Source organism: Bombina bombina, chromosome 5, assembly GCF_027579735.1.
Source record: "Bombina bombina isolate aBomBom1 chromosome 5, aBomBom1.pri, whole genome shotgun sequence".
In the NCBI taxonomy this organism is placed as follows: Eukaryota; Metazoa; Chordata; class Amphibia; order Anura; family Bombinatoridae; genus Bombina; species Bombina bombina.
In genome coordinates this window covers 1,149,177,805-1,149,194,525 of record NC_069503.1, presented here as the reverse complement: position 1 = coordinate 1,149,194,525, position 16,721 = coordinate 1,149,177,805, and the positions used below count along the sequence as shown (strand labels likewise).

Sequence of the window (16,721 nt, the reverse complement as noted above, 5' to 3'; positions counted from 1 at the left end):
AACATTCCCGTTGCTATATAAATCATTTGGCAGTAGGTGAAATAGTAATTGGAAGAGAGTATCAGGGTTTCACTTAACGTTTTATTCTAAGGGACTAGGAAATTTCCCTTTTTTGGACACATGATAACTCATTTAAAAGAGAAAGATATGTTTCCCTTTTTGCACAGTAGACTTGAGGCATGGCAAAGCTAGTGGGAACATTTACCAACATCCTGTGGACCCCCATTGCATGGACACTCTGCATGTGAGTGAACATAATAGCCAGCAGCTCTGATATTTTCTAGAAGGACATGTATAAGATTTAGTTTCACACCTTCTCAGTGTCAGTTAAGGTCAGTTCTTCCCTCTCACTGCTGCAGGAAGACACCAGCTTCTCCATACGTCCCAGCCAGAGGGACACATCTTCCTGTGAAGGGTCAAGTCGTGATGTGGCTTCCAGTGTCTGCTCCAGTCTCAGCAGGATATCCCCTGTGCTCTGTGATATAATTAAGTATCGCACCCTCAGAGCATCCATCTTCTCCTGACTCAGCTGAGCTTCCTCTCCTATAACATAGAACAGACTGATGTGCCTCAAAAGTTATGACATCTGCAACCATTATCTGGTAATTCTTTTATGCTGAACTTCAGTTTTTACATGTTGTGTCAAACAAAAAAATTATAAAATTAGGCATAGCTAGGCATCAGGCATCCATGTTTATAAATGAAATAAATACCAGAACTTACAGCCAAAACTTCTCAAGAAGGGTTTCTGTGGAATGTACACAGACCAACACATATGCATAGGATGTGCAGGCAAACTAGTTCAATATTAATTCTGACTGCCAAATATGGTTAAATTATGTTTTTTTACCCAACCAATAATGATGTTTATTCTCATTTAATATAAAAAAAAACAGAACGGCCATTTTTTCTTGTTTGTTTTTCTTTGTTTAGTTTTTAAACAATCTAAAAAATGTGAGTAAATAAAGTCAAGGTTAAAAATTCCCATTTCTCCATTTCTCCATGACAGCACAATAAACAGCTGATACTGGTTGCCACTCACTGAAACCAAAGCAAGTTGATGGGTTTAATGGAGTCCATGTGTGTGTTTAGCAATTACATAGAGTGTTGCTTCTGATAAACAATCTCATTGCCTTTTCTATATGGGCATGATGGATAAGCTGGCTTGTTTACTCAATAATTTTGAGAACCTGGTTTTCCAATTTGAGATTTTCATTTAAAATTAATTTACATAAGAAGAAAGTGGCCGCGACTTATATTCTATAATAATTCTTATACTGTAAATCACAAAACCTCTAAGTGACAAGCTTTAGTGACCCTAGAAACTCAAACATCTAAAAAGGCATCCAAATTCATTTCAAATAAACAAATATGTCAAACAGGCCAATATTGCACTTTATCAAGTGCCTCTGGCTGTTGAATTTTGTTGCTCATATTTCAATAACTTGTGGTCAGGTAGATTCTGATTAGCAAAGTAAATTGTGTTGTATGCGTTGTATGCATGACTTTTCCAATATCCAATCCGAAATAGTTTATTTATATTGTGGTTGTTCCAATGGCGAAAAATGTATCAAATGTGCTTCTGTCTCTTAGTCTTCTTGTAGACCTCTATCAAACTGCATATATTCCATTACAGCATACTGAAGTAGGCTCATGCATCTTTTGATAGAGGCATAAATAGGTTTTAAAGAGGTCAAAGCTGTTGAATTTTATGGAACAAGGTCACCTACTGGTTTAATAAAAACTATGGGACTGATGTCTCTATTGGGCTTGAAGAGATTATATTTCTTGAGGCTCAAACAGATAATCAAAATCCCTTCAGAAACATACTAAATACAGTAATCTTATTGTCCAGGCACCTAATACTGAAAGCCTGGAAGGGTAGAACAGCTCCTAGCTTCTCGCTTTTTATTAGAGAAATACAGAACCAAATCATTTTTGAATCATTTCATACACAGTTATTAGGGGAACAAAAAATTAAAAAATTCTTAGTAGGATGGCTCCCCATAATTAAAACCTACCCTCATCAAATCCAAAAACGTATATTGAACCCTTTTTTGAGTTCCAATAGTTTTGCTGAATTAGTGTTATTAGATGAATTCCCTGCATCATGGATCTCACTATATAGAGAAATATACTAATGGTTATAAAACTAGTAAGTCAACCTTTCACCTGAGTAGTGTGATATAATTAGGGGTCAATATGAAGGGAGACAGGGGGTGGGGACTTTATTTTGTGTTTTTTTTTTTTTTTCCCTCTTTGAGCTCCGTCTTCGAGAATGTGATATCGTGAATTGGAGCTGTAACTGTTTAATCTAGGTTTATTCTGATGTTTAGAATCATACTGTATAGAAAAATGACAAAAGCTAAGATAATGGCTATCCAGTAGGGTAGATTGTTATATTTTTTATTTTTCTTGCTGAGGTGGAGCTGCGTCTCCATGGAAGTTACAATATGATCAGGAGCTGCGTCTCCACAATCTATTACTTTTCTGTTTCTTTTTCTTTGTATTGTGGATCGATTTGTTTTGCTTTGTATGTAATCTTGAAAAAACTGATAAATAAATATATAAAAAAAAAAAAAACTGTTGAATTTAATAATATTTTAAAAATCCTCAAAAAGTGTTTTTTGAAGGACTTTAATATCTCTGATGAGTGTGAAGTATTGGTGACAGTAATGTGGTATTGCACCATCACAAAAACACAAAAAAATGGGGGGGGGGGGTTCTGAGGATTACAATGATTTTGAATTTGATTACACTGTGACACAGTTCATAAAAGGGATTAGAATGTAATTTAACTATAAATGTTCATATTCTGAAATCTTCAAAATGTTGTCAGGTTTTTCTTTAGCTGATATGAATGCACCTCGCTTAAAGCCCACTCACCTGCCACCATTTCCAGCAACATCTGGCCTCTCTCCAGAACATCTTCCAAATCTCCTGGCTTAGACTGAATTTCCTGACACAGAAGCTAAAAAAACAGACAACAATATAAAGATAGAACCCTCACCAGGTACCATAGGAAAATCCTTTTGAGTCAAATGTGCCATAGTTACGAGAGCAGCTGGGAATACAGACTTCCATCTTGCAAAAGAGAAAAGTCACTATTAAAAGTAGTAGCTTTGGTTGATGTGTATGTGTATTATATAAAAAGATGAGTCACAGCACAGAAAACCTATCCATATACAGGTTAAATAGTCACCATTAGATTACATTTAACACCAAGATTGTACAAAAATAGCAATATTAGAACTGCACGTAACTTTAAGTATGCATTGAACATAGCTGCCTTCCAGCAATATGCAGGTGTAAATGCAACTACCAAGTAGTGTACAGTTGCTGGAGAGCACAGGTAATATAAACTGGCAGCACTCGGATCCAAATATAGATCCAATGCATGTTAAAAAAAACTGAGGTTATGATGGGTGTTTGAAGCCATGTTGTGGCCATACCTGGACCTGCTGGTGAACATTCTCAATTTGACTCATAGACCCTTTGGCTCTCCAGAGTTCGGCCAGCTGTCTCTCTGTGGCATTAACCCAGTCTTGGAAGGCATCTAGTGCTTCCTGAAATCTTTGTGCGGCTGGAACAATCTGCTCCAAGTGACGATGCCTGTAAAGGGAGGATACCACACATAAAGCAACTACTGTCATCCTCATTCACCAGTATATGAGACATTTGACCTACATCTCATTCACAACTTCATGAAACGTCTGCCTAAATCACATCCAACAAATCACGAAACACCTGCTGTAGACCATGTTCAAAAGGTCATAATGAACCTGCTGTAGACCTCATTCACCAGGTTATTAAACATCTGCTCTAGGCCTCATACACCAGGTTATGAAGAACTTGTTGTAGACCTGATACACCAGGTTATGACACACCTGTCATAAAACCCCTGCCCTAGATCTCATTTACTAGATCATGGAATACCTCCCTATACATCATTCACCAGATAACAAAACACCTCCCCTAGAGCAGTTTTTCTCAACTGCAGTCCTCAAGTACCCCCAACAGACCAGGTTTTATTATAGCTAAACTAATGCACAAATGACGTAATCAGCTGATGGGTGAGAGCAGGTTAGTAACCATGGTTACTGATCAGCTGATTATTTCAACTGTGCTCTATGTCAGCTATAATGAAAACCTGGCATGTTGGGGGTACTTGAGAACTGTGGTTGAGAAACACTGCTCTAGACCACATAAACAGGTCATGAAAAAACTGTCCTAGACTTTATGGACTATATCATTTAATGCTTCCTCTAGAACACATTCACCGGGTAATTAAACACCTGTCCTATACCTCATTTTCTAGATCATGAAATACCTCACTACACCTCATTCACTAGATCATGAAACACCTCCCCTAGATCACATTCACCAAGTCATAAAACAACTGTCCTAGACTTATTGGGGCCTATCTATCAAGCTCCGAATGGAGCTTGATGCCCCGTGTTTCTGGTGAGCCTGCAGACTCGCCAGAAACAGCAGTTATGAAGCAGCGGTCACAAAGACCGCTGCACCATAACCTGTCCACCTGCTCTGAGCAGGCGGACAGACATCGCCGCAATTCAACCCGATCAAGTACGATCGGGTCGATTGACACCCCCCTGTTGGCGGCCGATTGGCCGCGATTCTGCAGGGGGCGGCGTTGCACCAGCAGCTCTTGTGAGCTGCTGGTGCAATGCTGAATACGGAGAGCGTATTGCTCTCTGTATTCAGCGAGGTCTGGCGGACCTGATCCGCACTGTCGGATCAGGGTCGCCAGACTTTGATAAATAAGGGCCATTGTCTAGATCATTTAACTCTTCCCCTAGACCACATTCACCAGGTCATAAAACAACTGTCCTACAACTTTTTGACTAGATCATGAAACTCTTCCCCCAGACCACATTCACCAGATCTTAAAACAACTCTCCTAAAAAAACATTTTCCAGGTCTTGAAACACCTGCTTTAGTACTTATTCAAAAGGTCAAGAGGCACTTCCCTAGATATCATTTACTAGCTTATAAAACACCTGCCCTAACCCTCATTCAGTAGGTCATGAAACACTTGCCTTAGGCCATATTTGCCAAATCGTGAAACACCTGCAGTATATCTTATTAGTAAGGTCACAAAACACATCACAAAGAATTCATTCACTAGGTTATAAAAATGTATTTAGCCCCCATTTACAAGGTCATAAAACACATGCCATAGACTTCATTCAACAAGTCATAAAGCATCTGCCTTAGATCTCATTCACCATAAACCCCCTGCCCTAAACTTAATTCAGCAGGTCATAATGTATGTGCCTTAGATCTCATTCACCAGATCATAAACCACCTGCCCTAGACTTCATTCAGCAGGCCAATAAGTTGTGCCTTAGTCCTCATTCACCAGGCCATAAACTACCTTCCCTAGACTTCATTCAGCAGGTCATACAGTATGTGCCTTAGACCTCATTCATCAGGTCACAAAGCATGTGCCTTAGACCTCATTTACCAGGTCATGAAACACATGTTCTCCTAGACCTCATTCACCAGATCATGGAGCATCTGTTTTAGACCTCATTTACTAGGTCATAAAGCAGCTGTTCTAGACCTTATTCACTAGGCATGTGGTACAACTATCCTCACACAGTTCTAGAATGTATGTGCTGTTTTACTCCTTCTAAACTTATCATTATAAAGGCATAATTACAGCCCAGTAAACCCTACACACACCTGGCCTCTGCCTTTTGGATGAGTGTATCAAATCGCTCCTGAAGGTGTGAGAGTGGATTGACTAGTTGCTTTGCTTCTACACCCTCAATAGGAAGAGGCTGCGATGGTGACTTCTTGTCATGTAGAACTCTCTCTATCTTGGGCCTCCTCTCCTCTAACAGCCGTTGGAGAAGCTGGAAGATAAAGTAATCAAAAACAACTTTTTAGACATGGAAATCAAGTATGTTGTCCATCTGTGTAATTGTATTGTAGGTGAGCTCAACGTATTAAGGAGATTACACGTCTAACAAAATGGACACATGCACATGGAAATCCCAGCATATGGAAACACTTTCTTAGCCTATCATGATGGTAAGTGACCAGGCAAAAACTGTGTCCATACTTATGGACTTCACAGTTTGGATTTGTATATTTGTCACCTTCTGCTCCTGAAGCTGAGCTTTGACAACTTTGGCTTCAGATGATGGAGATTTCTGGACCTCAGTAAGCTCTTCCATATCTGTTATCCATGTCAAGATAGTTTCCAATGACTCTTGGGGCTCTGAGCTCTGCCAATCCTCTGGCAATGTGAGAGCTCGCTGAGCAATCTGGGAAGTCAGAAGATTGAAGGAGAGACAGTCATGTTATAACCTAATATTCATACATATACATTATACAATGTAATTACTCCCTCCACATCACAGGTATATACTAGCTAGTTCATTGGCTTCTCATGTAAAATTGGCTTAACCCCTTATTTGCTGTTGCAGAGTCTGTAATTTGTCTGGCTGTGAATAATATATTTGAATTAGTTTTATACATACTGTATGGCTGAAGGAGTCCCATTGGCCCATTCGATACTGAGATTCTGTCTGTACCTCTCTGCTGGACTGCACCTGTGAAGAAAACTGCCACTGTCACAGAGTGTCCCCTTGCGTAGTATTTACATATTGGTTTTATAAGAAGCATCTCTCATAGACCTCATTCTGGAAGAGGCCTGGAATGATTAACCAGCAGGCATTCTCCCCATTACCCAAATGAAACATATAGATTTTGATGGTAAATATTCATAGGCCTATCAAGTCTGCCTTTAATTCCTATAAAGTATATGCTTAAGTAGTCTGTTAGTCCCCCACCTCTAATGAAAGTTTATTCAATAAACAAACCACCCTTTCTATAAATTAAGACTTCTGGAAATTACTCCTAAACCCACTGCACTTCAACTTGAGATCATCACCCCTTGTTCTGAAGAGCGTAAAAAATTTTTTAAATAAATCGTGATTACAAATGTCATACAGATCATAAAATTGTGACCTATTATCAGGTGCTGAAAACTGATCACAGTACTGGGAATGAAGCACCTAACTAGTGACATACGGCATAATCAGAAGTTCCCTAAACAGGGCCTCAACCTTTGTGCATAACACTACGCATTCCGACTGTTAGCGTTGATTTTATTTATAACTATTTATAGAAATGATATATTTGGAACAACATTTCCTGGGCCAGACAACACCTAATATAAGGTGTGTTGAGAATAAAGTACAGAATAAAGGGGAAAAGGAAGTAAAATTATATTGTAACCATAATAATATTCTATTTTCTTCCATCATTTTATTTGTAAACAAATTTGATTCTTGTATTTTACTCCTTGAAACCGGTTAAGCCTTGTGGTCAAAGCTCAGTTCCTGCAACAGCCCATTCTGCTCCAGCTGAGGACAAGGCTGGTGACTGAAGCATACTCATGTATCCTGCCTCCCATTTGCTCATGTATTCTCATTTGGAGTGACACAGGACACAACTTTGACTATGCATTTAACCACATTGCAAGGGTTAAACTCAGAAACAAAAAGATCAGTCTATTATTACTGTAGAAAGTCCCTTTAATGGTTCACTGTACGCAAACAAAACCACACAAATACAGTGGGCATCACACCTGATAGAGAGTTGATTGTTATCCTGCACATACATGTTGTCTTTGAGTTATTTTATGTACCCTGATTCCAGACAAAAACATGAGAGAACAAAGTTACACCCCCTTAAAGTGACAGAACACAATTTTTCTTTCATGATTCAGATAAAGTGTACAATTTTCAGTCACTTCAGTCATTTCAGGGGGGTTTGCAAGAGTTTTAGTGCATCCTCATGGAGACAAATGATATGTGTGAGAGTAAAACCCGACTACTATAAATGATGGCACCTAATGTGTCTAAACCAATAAACGGCCAGATTATGGTTGGATCGCTAATTTATTGTGTGTCCGTAAATGGGCAAATTTGTCCGTTTACGGGTGCACATTAAATAGCCAGCTATTACAAGTGGCTGGTTATGTGACCGCAAGCTCATCGTTTTCACTTTGCACTAGAAATCATTAACCAGAGATCAGATCTCTGGTTAATGAAAAAAGTTGCCCCAATTGCCCCCAAAATAAAGAGGACAGCAGAGTATCATTAAATAAACATATCAAACAGTCCAGAATGCAGTAGCACCATTTATATAAAAAGATTTATTAAAGCCAAAAAATCACATACAACGTTTCGGACATCTGTCTAAGGACTGATGTCCGAAACGTTGTATGAACTGTTTGCTATTTGTTTGGGCTTTGGTATAGACCCTGGCAGCTTGCACGGATTTACTCCACTGAGTGCTGAACAATTATTGTGGTATTATATAAACATATGAGCACCTTTATTTTAATGATAAACTGCATGAAGCAGTTATAAGGGGTAAAGCGAAGGGATGTGGGGTGTTATAAATAACCTAATGTGCCTTTACATGGATATCCATGGGGGACTGTGTTTTCACTATTAATATATATGTATATACACATATAAACACATAAATATATAGGTATATACACATATAAACACATAAATATATAGGTATATACACATATAAACACATAAATATATAGGTATATACACATATAAACACATAAATATATCGGTATATACACATATAAATGCATAAATATATAGATATATACACATATAAACACATAAATATATAGGTATATACACATAAATATATAGGTATATACACATATAAACACATAAATATATAGGTATATACACATATAAACACATAAATATATATGTATATACACATATAAACACATAAATATATAGGTATATACACATATAAAAACATAAATATATATGTATATACACATATAAACACATAAATATATAGGTATATACACATATAAACACATAAATATATAGGTATATACACATATAAACACATAAATATATAGGTATATACACATATAAACACATAAATATATAGGTATATACACATATAAACACATAAATATACAGTATATGTATATACACATATAAACACATAAATATATAGGTATATACACATATAAACACATAAATATATATGTATATACACATATAAACACATAAATATATAGGTATATACACATATAAACACATAAATATATAAGTATATACACATAATAACACATAAATATATATGTATATACACATATAAACACATAAATATATATATGTATATACACATAATAACACATAAATATATATGTATATACACATATAAACACATAAATATATAGGTATATACACATAACACATAAATATATATGTATATACACATATAAACACATAAATATATCTGTATATACACATATAAACACATAAATATATATGTATATACACATAGTAACACATAAATATATAGGTATATACACATATAAACACATAAATATATATGTATATACACATATAAACACGTAAATATATAGGTATATACACATATAAACACATAAATATATAGGTATATACACATATAAACACATAAATATATATGTATATACACATAATAACACATAAATATATATGTATATGCACATACTAACACATAAATATATATGTATATACACATAGTAACACATAAATATATATGTATATACACATAGTAACACATAAATATATATGTATATACACATAGTAACACATAAATATATATGTATATACACATAGTAACACATAAATATATGTATATATACACATAGTAACACATAAATATATATGTATATACACATAGTAACACATACATAAATATGTATATACACATAGTAACACATAAATATATATGTATATACACATAGTAACAAATAAATATATATGTATATACACACAGTAACACATAAATATATATGTATATACACATAATAACACATAAATATATATGTATATACACACAGTAACACAAAAATATATATGTATATACACATAATAACACATAAATATATCTGTATATACACATAGTAACACATAAATATATATGTATATACACACAGTAACACATAAATATATCTGTATATACACATAGTAACACATAAATATATGTATATATACACATAGTAACACATAAATATATATGTATATACACATAGTAACACATACATAAATATGTATATACACATAGTAACACATAAATATATATGTATATACACATAGTAACAAATAAATATATATGTATATACACATAGTAACACATAAATATATATGTATATACACATAGTAACACATAAATATATATGTATATACACATAATAACACATAAATATATATGTATATACACATAGTAGCACATAAATATATATGTATATACACATAGTAACACATAAATATATATGTATATACACATAATAACACATAAATATATATGTATATACACATAATAACACATAAATATATATGCATATACACATAGTAACACATAAATATATATGTATATACACATAGTAACACATAAATATATATGTATATACACATATAAACACATAAATATATATGTATATTCACATAATAACACAGAAATATATATGTATATACACATACTAACACATAAATATATATGTATAAACACATAACACATAAATATATCTGTATATACACATACTAACACATAAATATATATGTATATACACATAGTAACACATAAATATATATGTATATACACATACTAACATATAAATATATATGTATATACACATAGTAACACATAAATATATATGTATATACACATAGTAACACATAAATATATATGTATATACACATAATAACACATAAATATATATGTATATACACACAGTAACACATAAATATATATGCATATATACATACTAACACATAAATATATCTGTATATACACATAGTAACACATAAATATATATGTATATACACATAGTAACACATAAATATATATGTATATACACACAGTAACACATAAATATATATGCATATATACATACTAACACATAAATATATCTGTATATACACATAGTAACACATAAATATATATGTATATACACATAGTAACACATAAATATATATGTATATACACATAGTAACACATAAATATATATGTATATACACATAGTAACACATAAATATATATGTATATACACATAGTAACACATAAATATATATGTATATACACATAATAACACATAAATATATATGTATATACACACAGTAACACATAAATATATATGTATATACACATAATAACACATAAATATATATGTATATACACATAATAACACATAGATATATATGTATATACACATAGTAACACATAACTATATATGTATATACACATAGTAACACATAAATATATATGTATATACACATAGTAACACATAAATATATATGTATATACACATAATAACACATAACTATATATGTATATACACATAGTAACACATAAATATATATGTATATACACATAATAACACATAAATATATATGTATATACACATAGTAACACATAAATATATATGTATATACACATAATAACATATAAATATATATGTATATACACATAGTAACACATAAATATATCTGTATATACACATAGTAACACATAAATATATATGTATATGCACATATAAACACATAAATATATATGTATATACACATATAAACACATAAATATATATGTATATACACATATAAACACATAAATATATAGGTATATACACATATAAACACATAAATATGTATGTATATACACATAGTAACACATAAATATATAGGTATATACACATATAAACACATAAATATGTATGTATATACACATACTAACATAAATATATCTGTATATACATATACTAACACATAAATATACAGTATATGTATATACACATAACATATAAATATATATGTATATACACATACTAACACATACATATATATGTATATACACATATAAACACATAAATATATATGTATATAAACACATAAATATATATGTATATACACATATAAACACATAAGTATATATGTATATACACATATAAACATATAAATATATATGAATATAACTATATACATATATATTTATTCATTGCTGCCCAAAACTGTGCGATTTGCTCCCTGCGCTGCGCTAGGTGGTTTGCCGTGTCTGTCGGAATGAAAACAAGGCTCCCATTAAAGGCTATGGAAGTGCGCTTTTGTGAGCGTTTGGCTTCCTGGCAATGCGAACAATACCAGCGCCCATTTACGTGCGCTAATATTACTGAGTGGAGCACAAATACAGCCCTCGTGTAAGCGCAATATGGTGCTCCACTCGTAATCTAGCTCAAAATCAGTACATGTTGTGTGCAATTAATAATGTAGGTAATTTTATGAATAAACATTTTTTTTAAATGCAGCTTCTTGCTTTATTGCAGCCATAAATTAAAATTCTGATCCTCGTGTAAATGTGTCCAAGTTTCACAGTGTGAATTAAGCAGTATTTTTATTCTTTAGCAAACAAGAAAATGATTATGAGCTGAACATGAACAAAAACGTAATATTGCAAAAAAAACGGCTGCAAGCGGACAAAATATGCCAAGGTCAAGAGATCAGTGCTGTTGAACTAGAAAGACACAAAAAAAGTGTTTTACTATTAAATATGGCAGCTGTATTCTCTCAATGCAAAGTATCACTGAAGTTACCTTGGTGCAAAGTCGCTGGACAGCCACACAGGTGAATTCAACTAGACCACATTGTTATCCCAGGATATGATAAATAAAGATAATTTGTGGTTCCCAATACAATTGTGGATCATATTAAAGGGCATTTTATACAACAATACAGCCTAACAAATTACTAAACAAAACTGTAGAAAGGGAGCAGAGAATACACTGCTCATGCATATATGAGCTCAACTGGTCGTGACTTCATTCTTGAGGAAAGTCTTAAAAGCTTATCTTTTAATATGCATTGGGCTAGATTACAATTGGAGTGCATTAGATAGCGCAGGGTACGTTGTCTTTTGCGCCACTTTAGGTTAAATATTTTACCAAAGTATATTAATGCACATTATACTTTTATTGGATAGCATATTGAGCATTATTAGCGAGCTCATTGCGCTCCCTTTAGTGGTGAGTTAAGTTTATCGCAATCTAAAATACCACTATATAATGAAGACCTGAAGTAACCCTTTGTTATTAATAGTTTACCACAGAACTGCATTAAGAACTAATAGTTGTGCACAATCAACAATGCTCCTCGGCGCTCAAGCGATATCCAACATGAATTTTAATGTGATATACAACATGTAGATGTTAGTCTGCACTAAACTATTGCTTGAGCGTTAAAGAAAACATTAGACTGGTAATATGAGCACAAAAACAGAAGCACTGTTGATCGCACTTGAGTAATGTTAACTCACAATACCACTAATATTTTTGAGCTCCACTTGTAATCTAGTCCATTAGTTAGCTTTTGCTACTTACAGTAATACTCTGCTATTTTACCATCTCCACTAACTGTACTTATACGGCTTCTCCAAGCTGAAATCTAAATAAAAATTATGAAAGAGTTATATTTAGTAAAGATGTCATAAATAAAAAGTTTTGCCATCTACTTTTTTTATATGGAGAATCTGAGCATTAGATTTAGGTGCCGAATTATCAAGCTCCGAATGAAGCTTGATGCCCCTTGTTTCCGGAGAGCCTAAAGACCGCTGCTCCATAACTTTTCCGCCTGCTCTGAGGCGGCAGATAGAAATCAACCCGATTGAATACGATCCGGTTGATTGACACCTCCTGCTAGTGGCCGATTGGCTGCGAATCTGCAGGGGGCGGTATTGCACAAGAAGTTCTGGTCAACTGCTTGTGCAATGATAAATGCCGACAGCAAATGAGGCCCATTTATCATGCTCTGAATGGAGCTTGAGGGCCCGTGTTTCTGACGAGTCTTCAGAATCACCAGAAACGCAAGTTATGGAGCAGCGGTCTAAAGACCGCTGCTCCTTAACCTGTCCGCCTGCTCTGAGTAGGTGGACAGAGATCGCCACAATTCAACCCGATCGAGTACAATTGGGTTGATTGACACCTCCCTGCTGGCGGTCGATTGGCCTTTGTTAAATAAGCCTTTATGTCTAAAGTTCAAGGCTTTTTTTTTAAACATTTCTATTCGGGAGACACCAAAATATATCTCTTGAGTCAATGTGTAAACAAATCATCGCTCATAGGGCAAACAATTAGTACAAGGAGAAGTGATTATAATAGGGTTAGCATAGTTTGTATTCAAATGTATCCTTGAATATTAGTTATTAAGGAATGCTTGAAGCTCCAAAACCTTGGTGCACAGTAGAGAATTGCATAAAACAGGTACAGTTCTAAAGAAAGCCCTGTAGGTGGCAATGTAATATGGTAACAAGAGACGAGGAAAGAAGCAGGTCTTTGGCAGAGCACAGGGGCAGAGAGAGTGCTATGTTATTTGTCCCACCATATAAGGGTCGGGTTTAGCAGATGAAGCTTAAGAAGCCACTGGAGGGATTGGCAGAGAGAGGTGCAGCAGATGAGGCTAAGGGAAGCCAGTGGATGGATTGGTAGAGAGAGGTGCAGCAGATGAGGCTAAGGGAAGCCAGTGGATGGATTGGTAGAGAGAGGTGCAGCAGATGAGGCTATAGGAAGCCAGTGGAGGGATTGGTAGAGAGGTGCAGCAGATGAGGCTAAGGGAAGCCAGTGAATGGATTGGCAGAGAGAGGTGCAGCAGATGAGGCTAAGGGAAGTCAGTGGAGGGATTGGCAGAGAGAGGTGCAGCAGATGAGGCTAAGGGAAGCCAGTGGAGGGATTGGTAGAGAGAGCTGCAGCAGATGAGGCTAAGGGAAGCCAGTGGAGGGATTGGTAGAGAGAGGTGCAGCAGATGAGGCTAAGGGAAGCCAGTGGATGGATTGGTAGAGAGAGGTGCAGCAGATGAGGCTAAGGGAAGCCAGTGGAGGGATTGGCAGAGAGAGGTGCAGCAGATGAGGCTAAGGGAAGCCAGTGGAGGGATTGGTAGAGAGAGGTGCAGCAGATGAGGCTAAGGGAAGTCAGTGGATGGATTGGTAGAGAGAGGTGCAGCAGATGAGGCTATAGGAAGCCAGTGCAGGGATTGGTAGAGAGGTGCAGCAAATGAAGCTAAGGGAAGCCAGTGGAGGGATTGGCAGAGAGAGGTGCAGCAGATGAGGCTAAAGGAAGCCAGTGGAGGGATTGGTAGAGAGAGTTGCAGCAGATGAGGCTAAAGGAAGCCAGTGGAGGGATTGGTAGAGAAAGGTGCAGCAGATGAGGCTATAGGAAGCCAGTGGAGGGATTGGCAGAGAGAGTTGCAGCAGATGAGGCTAAGGGAAGCCAGTGGATGGATTGGTAGAGAGGTGCAGCAGATGAGGCTAAGGGAATTCAGTGGAGGGATTGGCAGAGAGAGGTGCAGCAGATGAGACTAAGGGAAGTCAGTGGAGGGATTGGTAGAGAGAGGTGCAGCATATGAGGCTATGGGAAGCCAGTGGAGGGATTGGCAGAGAGAGTTGCAGCAGATGAGGCTAAGGGAAGCCAGTGGATGGATTAGTAGAGAGGTGCAGCAGATGAGGCTAAGGGAAGTCAGTGGAGGGATTGGCAGAGAGAGGTGCAGCAAATGAGACTAAGGGAAGTCAGTGGAGGGATTGGCAGAGAGAGGTGCAGCAGATGAGGCTAAGGGAAGCCAGTGGAGGGATTGGCAGAGAAATGTGCAGCAGATGAGGCTAAGGGAAACCAGTGGAGGGATTGGTAGAGAGGTGCAGCAGATTAGACTAAGGGAACCCAGTGGAGGGATTGGCAGAGAGAAGTGCAGCAGATAAGGCTATAGGAAGCCAGTGAAGGGATTGGCAGAGAGGTACAGCAGATGATTCAAAGGGAAGCCAGTGGAGGGATTTGCAGATAAGTGCATCAGATGAGGCTAAGGGAAGCCAGTGGAGGTCTAGGCATAGAGGTGAAGCAGATGATGCTAAAAGAAGCTAATGGAGGGATAGGCAGAGAGTTGCAGCAGATGAGGCTATGGTAAGCCAATGGAGGAATCAGCGGTGAGGTGTGACAGATGAGGCTAAGGAAAGCCAGTGAAGGGATATGCAGAGAGGTGCAGCAGATACGGCTAAGAGAAGCCAGTGGAGGGATAGGCAGAGAGGTGTTGCACATGAGGCCAAGGCAAGCCAGTGTTTAGTATATAGGGGCATCTCCTGGCTGCTCTATCAGATTTCCATACTACTCTAAGTATGTGCTTAGTATATAGGGGCATCTCCTGGCTGTTCTATCAGATTTCCATACTACTCTCAGCATGTGCTTTGTATATAGGGGCATCTCCTGGCTGCTCTGATTTCTATACTACTCTCAGTATGTGCTTAGTATATATGGGGCATCTCCTGGCTGCTCTATCTGATTTCCATACTACTCTCAGCATGTGCTTTGTATATAGGGGCATCTCCTGGCTGCTCTGATTTCTATACTACTCTCAGTATGTGCTTAGTATATAGGGGCATCTGCTGGCTGTTCTATCTGATTTCTATACTACTCTCAGTATGTGCTTAGTATATAGGGGCATCTCCTGGCTGCTCTATCTGATTTCTATACTACTCTCTGTATGTGCATTGTATATAGGGAAATCTCCTGGCTGCTCTGATTTCTATATTACTCTCAGTATGTGCTTTGTATATATGGGGCAACTCCTGGCTGTTCTATCAGATTCCCATACTACTCTCAGCATGTGCTTTGTATA

The 16,721-nt window shown here is 36.1% G+C and overlaps 1 protein-coding gene across 1 annotated transcript in view; it reads right to left on the bottom strand.

The window, feature by feature from the left end:
* Positions 1 to 307: 307 nt before the first annotated feature.
* LOC128661758 (microtubule-actin cross-linking factor 1, isoforms 6/7-like) overlaps positions 308 to 16,721 on the bottom strand; it is a 42,664-nt gene continuing 26,250 nt past the window's right edge. Inside the window, exons 2-7 of the mRNA XM_053715978.1 lie at positions 6,513 to 6,584; positions 6,129 to 6,296; positions 5,710 to 5,882; positions 3,453 to 3,612; positions 2,887 to 2,971; positions 308 to 543 (exon numbers count right to left, since the gene is read on the bottom strand). Of these exons, the coding sequence (XP_053571953.1) occupies positions 308 to 543; positions 2,887 to 2,971; positions 3,453 to 3,612; positions 5,710 to 5,882; positions 6,129 to 6,296; positions 6,513 to 6,584 (894 nt within the window). The remainder of the gene's footprint in view (positions 544 to 2,886; positions 2,972 to 3,452; positions 3,613 to 5,709; positions 5,883 to 6,128; positions 6,297 to 6,512; positions 6,585 to 16,721) is intronic.